General features: G+C 28.9%; 1 protein-coding gene across 1 annotated transcript in view; it reads right to left on the bottom strand.

The window, feature by feature from the left end:
- Window positions 1-8,385: 8,385 nt before the first annotated feature.
- The window catches only part of LOC108759654 (LON peptidase N-terminal domain and RING finger protein 3), a 41,949-nt gene continuing 40,380 nt past the window's right edge, over window positions 8,386-9,954 (bottom strand). Inside the window, exons 8-9 of the mRNA XM_018505184.1 lie at window positions 9,439-9,646; window positions 8,386-9,085 (exon numbers count right to left, since the gene is read on the bottom strand). Of these exons, the coding sequence (XP_018360686.1) occupies window positions 8,723-9,085; window positions 9,439-9,646 (571 nt within the window). The 3' untranslated portion in view covers window positions 8,386-8,722. The remainder of the gene's footprint in view (window positions 9,086-9,438; window positions 9,647-9,954) is intronic.

The following is a 9,954-nucleotide window of genomic DNA, read 5'->3' on the forward strand; positions in this document are numbered from 1 at the left end:
TCTGATAATTGTGTGGTAATTAATGTTTTAATTAACGTATCCCTTTTTAATTTAAAACTATACTGCAGTATACTGAGTGAGACATTTAAAATAAAATACAGGAATATGTCAAAATTGAACTTAACATACAAAAGTGTTTTAGATAAAAGTTATATAGTTTAACAGCGGATAAATAATGGTAAAATTAATTTAACAATTTTTCATGGTTTATAAAAATAAAGTTTTTAACATCACTTTTATGAAATTATATGATTTTTTTACATAATGTAATTCTTCTAATTATTCTGCATATAAAAATTTTTAGATAGAGATATTGAAAAATCAATAGCTTACGAGATATTGTATACTTTATGTTTATGTTATACTTTTTTTAGCACATTTTGACATAAAATATAGAACATTTCGTAATTATTAGCTTTTTTGTACCTCAATATTTTCATATATAGAATAATGAGATGAATCAATTAGTGATGTAAAGAAGATATATAGTTATTTTTCAAATAGATTTGACAAATCCGGTGTTTTATTTTATGTATCCCTATCCCTATCCCAAACACAAATTAAACAATACTATATGTGTGCATAACTCAAATTTATTTAATTAAAAATTAAAGTTAAGTTTTTAGAATAGAACGATATAATAAATATTCTTACCTTTCAAAAACATGACGTTTTAAAACAAAAAAATTTGAAATTATGAAAGCTAAGTATCGTAGTTTGAGATTTTTTCTTCTGGTAGAAAAGAATCCGACAAATTTGACTTCGTGATATTTTATTACAATATCTTTCATATGAAGAGATGAAGATAAATATAGAAATGTCGAAGTAAAAATGGAAAGTCGTGTGGCATTACGTATAGTAGTTGTAACGTAGCAATAACAATATACAAGGTAGGCTATATAGTAATATCACAATGCATGATTCACAATTTCATAAAAGTCTAGAGAATAGGATATAAATCTAGATAGAGGATGCTTCTCATATTGAGTTGCCGCTGAGACAGAGTACCGCGTTATGTCGATCAAATAAAAATCTTTCTATTATACTTTTCTATCATTCTTTTAATTATACTTTTCATACTTTCACAAAAGTGGACGTACTTATAAGGTACATCAATTCGCGTAATGATTGTCGTTATTATTATCGTGCAAACAGGTTTATATTGTATGTATACTACATGTAATAATAGTACAACAGTACACTTTCTCAACAAGAAAGTATTTTATAATAATCCGTATTAATATTGTATTTAATGTTAAATATAATTTTATTTAAGAATTATAAGATTTAATTTAAGATTTATAAGATTTCTAATTAATTTAAAAATTGTATATCTAAAATTGGACAGCTACATTAGTGCTAAATATGTGTAAATTGAAATTTCTCCTAATAACAAAATTTTGTTATAATTGATAAATAATAGAAGAATTGAAAATCAATTTTTAAAAATTTGTCAGAAGAGTTAAGATATCCTGTTCAAAATATATGAAAGAAGATAATAAACATTTGGTATTCAATTTTCTATTTAAATGATGCAATATTCCAAATTGAATAATATTTAAGAGATACATTGATATTTAAACATATTGATTCTTTTTCTAATTATTAATTTACTTAATGAAAAAACTTATTACATCGTGGTCAAATTTAATTGAGTATTATAAGTATAAATTGATATAAAACGTATCTATAATATTTGTACAAAATATTTCACAAGAAATAAAGTATTTTAAAGTAATTATTCATTGATGTTTCATATATGAAATAACAACCAAAAATTAATCCTATCAAATATAGATATAACTACTGTATAACATATAAGTAAATATACATTTATCTATGTTATGTAGTAGTTACATTCATGCTGGGATAAGTCATTGAAAAGATAAAAAATATAATTTCCTTTCGAATATTCTCTTCTTCATTAGCAATAATAATTAGTAGGATCAATTTAATGTTTAATAATTTAAAATTATTTGCGATAATGAATAACAACAACCTTACTTATCTATGTTTCTCACAAATACTTGATCACGCAATTGATATGACATTTCTAGTTCCTTAGTCCTTATAGGCGATTGCTATGTCTCGACGGTACGAAAAGCCGCATGAATAAATTATTACGTGCTAGCATAATCGGAAAATCTTACGAGCGACGGAATAAACCTAAGCGGTATAAAAAGATTTCGGAATTTCGAGCCGTGGAACTTGCGAATCAGCCATTGTTGTATAAAATCAGTACGGCGATCGTTTATCCGATCCGGAAAATTCCCGTGATTCGTGCAACGACATCGAAAAACCGAGAAGGATCTCGTTCTCGTTCGAGAATATTTGCGCTTTTTCGAATAATTTATTTCGCAGATATCAAACTTCTTTCTACAATCGCGCTTTCGCGCGTGATTGTACCGGCAGACTCGTGAAACGTTCGTAGAGCGATTGCACCAGTGAATGTAGAAATATTGTTGCAACATGTGCATTACGTCATAAATTAGTTAAAAATGTTCAATAGCATCTGCTCACAATAATTTATGTTCTGACATTTTATATGTAAAAAAAATATTTGCATATAGAATATTTCAAAATTTCTCCTTATAAATTATATTTAATATTTTTAAGAAACTAATGAAGAAGTTAACTATTATTCTAATATAATAACTGATCAAAAGTTCTCATAATCCTGGTTTTATGTATGATTATACGTATATGTATATGTCTTGAAAAATAGCTCATGTCATGATAGCTGTGAGCATTTTCATGAAAAATATAACTTTCTACTTGGTGCATTCGCTCACTAACGAATTTTCGTGCACGAGAGATATCGATGCATCTACGTGTAACGGAAGTAAGCCCCTTAACATGCGTACGACATATTAAAAATATATAATCAAATAAAATAAATAATATATACTTTGAACAGAAATTTTACAAGCTCTTATTATAGTAAAAATGATAACGAAAAAATTTGTAATTAGTAAATTAAAATGTTGTAATTATGTGTTTTCGTGTCTACAGAAACTGAGATTAATAAAAATAATTTAGAGCTATTTTTGTAATTTAAATTAATCGATTAAGTAAAATAATATAGTTAAAATCATTGAATTTGTGTGTATATATTCTATATATCGAAGTTTCGTTAAATTTTTAATTTCATTCGATATGTGTATTATACATTATTATATTAAAGTAGGTTTGTGCATCATGACACACATTGAAATGTTTAAAACAGGATGACTTACTTCCTGATTACCACGCGTACGCGTTCGAACGTGTATACATAAATATGTGTGTATACATATATATAGATATACATAATAAATATCTATGTATATAACGTTTTGGAAGAACAGATTTGCATATTGCGATAGCGCAAAGAGAATTGGAACGCCTTACCGAGGAAACGCCTTTTACCGAGAATCCCTCACAATCAGATATGTTACTAACCTAGCTATCAACGTTATATAAATTTTTGCATATTATGGATTAATGTTGTTCTCTCGTGTCGTAATTAATTTTGTTACATTACTAAAAAATTATCAAATAATAATAATAATTTCAGAATAATATAACTTATTATTACATATTATAAATAATGATATATTGCGCGTAAAAATAAATATCATACCTCTTATTTCTAACAAGGAAACATGGAAGTGTTTCCGATTTTGATGAGCTTCTAATATAGTTGTATATATAAAATAAGGGGGAATTTGTGTAACTACATTCTCACAACCACATATTTAGAGAGAAATATTATTTTCTCTCTAAACGAATATCGTCGAAACTATAAAAAATAGAAAACTTTTTTTTAAATAAAAGATTTTAAGAGTACTTTATAATAATAAATCAATGACAACAATAATTTTTAATTTTTATTTATATAATAAATTTTATTTAACTTTATATAAATTTTATTTATGTATTTATTATACTTCACCACTTCAATATACTTCATTATTTTACTATACTTCACTACTTTTAAAGTACAAATTTAACCATGATAAAGGTATTTTTTACAAAATATTGTTTTCGGAGAATTAACGCCTTTATACATATTATCTGTATCATACATTCTTGTAGACGAGAAAATGATACAACTAACAGAAATACGAGTATCAGGCATTAATATGAAGCTATACTACAACACAAGTATTCCGATCTCACGCCCTTATGTGACGAAGCAATTTTGGCGTCAGATCTTTCAAAATCTACACTGTCACATTCTGGAGTTAGGGCCATAATAAAACTAATTTTACAAAGATATGTGTGGATAGATACAAAAGACTACCAATCCAGCGAGAAATGACTCATCGAATCGGTGTAGATTTGACGTCGAATTAATCATTTCTGCCATTCTCGGTTTTCGATTATGAAAGAATTTTATGAAATAATTTTTGAAATAATTTTTATGAAATAATTTTTGAACATTTACTCATGCCTTTAGATTTAGAAGTTAAATTTCATTCAAGAGATTCTATTTTAAAATTACAATCATTATAACGCCTTTTCAATTTGTCAAGATTTAGCAATTTATTTAAATATGCATGGGGGAGGGGGGTAAAAGTGATTATTTAGATTTTAAATCAAAAGACTAATACACCTGTAAATTTTTGTTTAAACAAAAACATTTTAAAAACAACATGCAATATTTACGGCAGTTTAAAGGATGGTATAAAAAATCTCTTTGTATACAACATTTTTTTCACATCTTTGTTAGGATTTTAAACCATAAAAAAATGAAATAAATTATATTTGCATTTTACTTGTAACTTTATTCATATTTATTACTGTAACACAATCATATTATAATACAATTTTATTGTATCACCCTTTTTTATTTGTAATAAAAGATCATCCATATTATATTTATAAATAATCAAATAATGTTAATAATAAAGATTTATTTCTTTTTTCTCCTTCTTTTTTTATGCGTTCGGGACAAAACGATTAATTGCCGCGTGATAACTTCTCGCTCACGTTCGGAATCTATAATCTATAATCTTGAGAGTGAGAGTCTCGATTCAACTGTGCGAGAGCTGTGCGTTTGTGTGAGACTTAATTATTAATTTCTCTGGAAGCTCACATTCCACTGATTCTGAAATTATTCTTTTGCACATAAAATGCATCGAATGCGTCGCTGTTGCCGTGTTCGGTATTACACGTATGTTATAATCGACGTCTTATATCGCGTAATTCTTAAATTATTATTATTTGTTACACTTAATTTTGTATGATTATTTCCTATCTCTCCCGTTCTCTGACTCTCCTTGCTCATGTGAATCACCCACCTATTGCATAGCTAAGCAGTCGGTTTCGCCCGTCGCTAGAGAAAGTCCTGTATGAGAAATCTTTGATCTGATCCTAATTGCAAAAGAATATCGACCTTCGAGTTATTGGTAACGTTGAGCAAGAGTGGCACACTCTCTCTCGTGCTTAGTGCTCAACAATAATTGAACGGTCACTTGGAGATTTATTTTAATATTTCTGTTAGAGCAGTGGAAACTACATTTTCTCTTAGTTTTTCTTCTTTTTTAGTTATGACACCTCTTTGTAGTCACATCATATTTGTAACAAACCATTGTTAATCTGAATTCATGCAAGGTTTTTATTGAATTTGACTTATAATAACTTTTAATTTGATTATATTAACTTTCTTTTTACTCGATTATTTTAGTGAAATATTTTTAACATGTACGGTTTGTTTTATTCGGTAAAATACAACAGACGTCTTAGAGGATTTCAAATATTGATATAGGTTAACAATGATCTGACGACTATGGACTGCTGTCATGATATTCAAATAAAACGTTAAAACATTCGTATGTATTTAATTAAATTATAATATATAAATACACACGAATAACTTGTATCGGTTTACATCGGCTTTTCCTTTGTTTCATTATATTCATATCGTTTTTTCTTCTTATTTTTTCTTTTTTTTTTATTGATAATCTGTAAAATAAAATTAAATATTATGTGATTACAAATTTTCTATATATAATCCCTTTTATTTTATTATTTATATAACTATTACAATTAAAGTCTATTTATCTGGACAAATTATTAATTATTCATTATTAACTCGAAGAAGTTCTTACCGTTCAACTCTCCACGATTCTATTGCAATCCACAAAGTATACCATCGACTTCGACTTCTGGGCAGAAATATCCTTCGAAAAGAACGTATCCCTTTTTCAAAATTGACAAGTCACTTATTATTTTTTATGTTTCCAGAAGAACGTATTTCTCTACAAAAATTTACAGACCGATTATTATCTTCCATGTTATTCGGAGTGATACATCTCCGCTCAACATTAAAAGGTTAAACAAGACCTACCAAGATAACAAAGATAAAATAATATAATAATGAAAAACAAAAATAATAAAAAAGAATAAATGCGAAATGTTATTCATGTAAACAATAACGTACCTTGGCCGATGAGACATGCCACACTGACGCAAGATAAGTCCGTATATCGCACAATTTTCAATTTATTAATAGATATCGCGCAACATGTACGCTTATTAACTTTACTGCAATAGATATGTGCATAATTTCATTGCGTGTACATCATTCTGCTATACCTTCAATTTTGACGCTAAGATTTCATTCAAACATTAATGTGACAACGTGAGTATTGTCTAGTAGTGCACGATAAAAATTTCCGTGATTATTACGTATACACAGTGTTTGAGAAATAGATTTGTATACTTTATACAGTTATTTCCTGTTATGTAAAAATGCGCAGTAAAACGTGCTGCGTAAAAAATCGAGAGCATAAAGGAATACGGATGTTATAAGTATAAAGGCGTTTGTAATTATTTTTCAAAAATGATACTTTGGAAAATAACTTTATATTTGATTCAGTTGAATTCGTATATGATTGAATTAATTCTTAAAATAATCTTTAATTGTATCATTAAAAAAAATCTAAATTTAGAAAACAAAGTTAAGTGGTAGGGATATGTAAATAAATAATTTTCAAAAATGTTTTTTATTATAATTATAAAGTACTCTTAAAATCATCTAACTTTTATTTTAAACATTTTTTATCTCTTAGTTTCGATAATATTTGCTTCGAAAAAAGATTTTTTTTTAAAAAAGTATTTCACTCTTTAAAAGTGAGATAGGACACGTATAAAAAAATGCGTGCCATTTATTTGTCTAAAAAACAACGTATTCAAAGCTCATCAAAATCAGAGGAGAACTGTTGGGTCCCTTTCCTTGTAAGTTAAACTAATAATAATTAATTATCACTTCGCAGTTTAGCCGAATCCATTTCTTTTCGTCACTTCATCGATAAGGCGCCCAAAAGAAGATAACGAGCACGAGGTGTAAGGTGCTCGAATTAAAACTTAACTTACTCGGAAATGTCTGGAAATGTGCCTCATCGATTTCAATAAGTATCGAATATGCTATAGAACTGTTAAAAAATAATAGAAACGTTCAAAGGTTATCAAAATCAGTGAAAGATACTTCCAAACTTTCCTTGCTAGATCTAAAAAGAGAGAGAAGGAGCCGCTCGAAACTTCTTCGAACGAAATCGAAGGATAGGTGTGTTCGCTGATCGATCGACCCAATTTTCATTCGAGGCGTTCTAAGATTTCACGCATCTCATAGATGTTTTGTACGTTAAATAGAGTCGAAGGGTCAATCGTTCGTCGCGAGAGCGACGGATGAGAGATCGACGTAGAAAAGATTCGATAATTAAATTAGTAGCTTAAAAAGTAACTGACAAAAATGCCCTCCTGTGACATGGCTGTAGAGAAATATCGTATCTCCCATCAGAATGCGATAAGATCGTAAATATAGGCTTAGTAAATGCAACATTCAAGACTTGCACTCTGTGGAAAAAGATATTATGTCTTAATAGAGATGTGCGAAGTATGGATCGATTTAAATCGAATTAAGATTCAATTCTATTCAGATCTAAGTCTTTATGATTCAAATTCAACTAAAAAATTTGGAATTTAAGAGGTTCAAATAGAAATCACATACACTAAAAAAAATTTCTGGTTGAAAATGGACGAATCAGAAATTTCTGGTTAAACTTATTAGAATTCTAGTTGAGATAACCGGAATTCTGGTTGATACTATATTTCTAGTAAAATTTACTAGAATTCTTATCTTTACCAGAATAATTATATTAATCAGAATTCTAGTTATCTCAACTAGAATTCTAAAAGACATAACCAGAAAATTCTGATTCGTCCATTTTCTACCAGAATTACTGTTTAATCCAACCAGACCATTTTTCTCAGTGTACACTTATCGATAATCTTATAAAACCATATTTCTTGCTACTAAGTAAAACAGAAAGAAAATTTTTTTATTATCTATATATTAGTATTTAATCTAATAATATGTTGTTAATTAAAAGCCACGTTTTAACAATTCCATTTGATTCAGGAGAAATTTTGTCAACTTGGATCGATTTGAAGATCCAAATAAAGAAATAAAATTCGATTCGATGTAAAAATCTTGATTTGCACATCTCTATGTCTTGATCGATTCTATCAAATGATATATCAAACTTTGCTAGCCAAATTAAAGAATCATTTAATAAATTTTATAGCTTTTGAAGTAATTACTTTTTACTTAAGATTGCTGTCTCTTACTACTTGAAACTTCTTCGCAGAATGCGAGATATAGGATTCGCGATCCTATTTCCAGGCCACAGAATGGCATTGGTGCTTCTAAAGTATCGCGATACTTTGTTGCTTTCTATGATTGCTGAATGACTGACATTGCTGTCTCTGTAATTGCTCTTCCGTCTCTACAGATGCTTGATGATGTCGTCGTTTGCTCGGAAGGGGCAGCCGCGATTGTCAGTTGTCTTTGCTCCATGTGATCAAGAGTTTTCTCAATGGCTCGTAGCCGCTTCTCCAAACTAGTAGTGCCCAAAATACCCACCTGCAGCTGCGGTCCCAATGGCAAAATTGCAAGTAACCACCATGCCCATGATGGACCATCCGGTAAACGTGGCCAATCCTCTTCCACGTCTGGCATACGTCCGAACACTCGTTGAATCTCGGACTTCTGAGAGATCGACACTGTGTCCCACCATCTTCGGCCTTTTGCTCGTACCTGTAAAGTTAAGGAGATAAGTAAATTGTCAAAAAATTGATTGTATTTTTATTGTCGTTATACAAAGTGTATTTTTATTTCCTCTTTTTAGCGAATTAATATTACAGATAAGAATATTTAAAAAAGAAAAAAGAATGAAAAAAAGAAATAACTAAAATCAAAAATTGGCATAATAAAATTAAGATAACGTTATAATTTGATTGTCAAATGAGAATATACAGAAATTCTAAAAATTGTAAGTTCATATTTTTGTGTTATAATGTAAATAAAAATAATATATAATTTTTGCGGCCGGAAAACTTGATTAAAATTCGGTTTATTGTATTTTGTTATACTGTTTGTATAATTTTTACCTTATCATGAAGCTCCAGAAGGTTTAATAATTGATCTTGTTGTACAACGGTATCCCTGAGAAATTCCACTTGTGCTGTATCGTAACCATCCTTTTCTCCACCAGAAAGAACTCTAAATCTTCTACCACCGACCGTGCTGAGAATACTGCAACCATCCTTGAGCAATACTCGATCTCGAATGTCTAAAATAGTTCCATATTCCGCATATCTAAAAGAATGGATTAAAATATTAATACTTGATACATAGGTACAGGGTGGTCCAAAAGTTCGTTTACATTTCAAATGATGATTAAAAAAAAACTACTTATGTGAGATAAAAAGTTGAAATTTATTATTAAAGTACACAAATCGGGATTTTATTTCTTAAAAATAACATCGTCCATATGTGATCCTTGACTATTTTGACACTGCTGCAACCTGGAGCGGAAATTTTCAATGACGGCCTCACAAGTGTTTCGTGAAATGTTTCGCATTTCCTCTCGAATATTTTCCTTTAATTCCTCCAGGGACACTGGG

The sequence above is a fragment of the Trachymyrmex cornetzi genome, unplaced genomic scaffold, assembly GCF_001594075.2.
Source record: "Trachymyrmex cornetzi isolate Tcor2-1 unplaced genomic scaffold, Tcor1.1 scaffold200, whole genome shotgun sequence".
Classification (NCBI taxonomy): domain Eukaryota; kingdom Metazoa; phylum Arthropoda; class Insecta; order Hymenoptera; family Formicidae; genus Trachymyrmex; species Trachymyrmex cornetzi.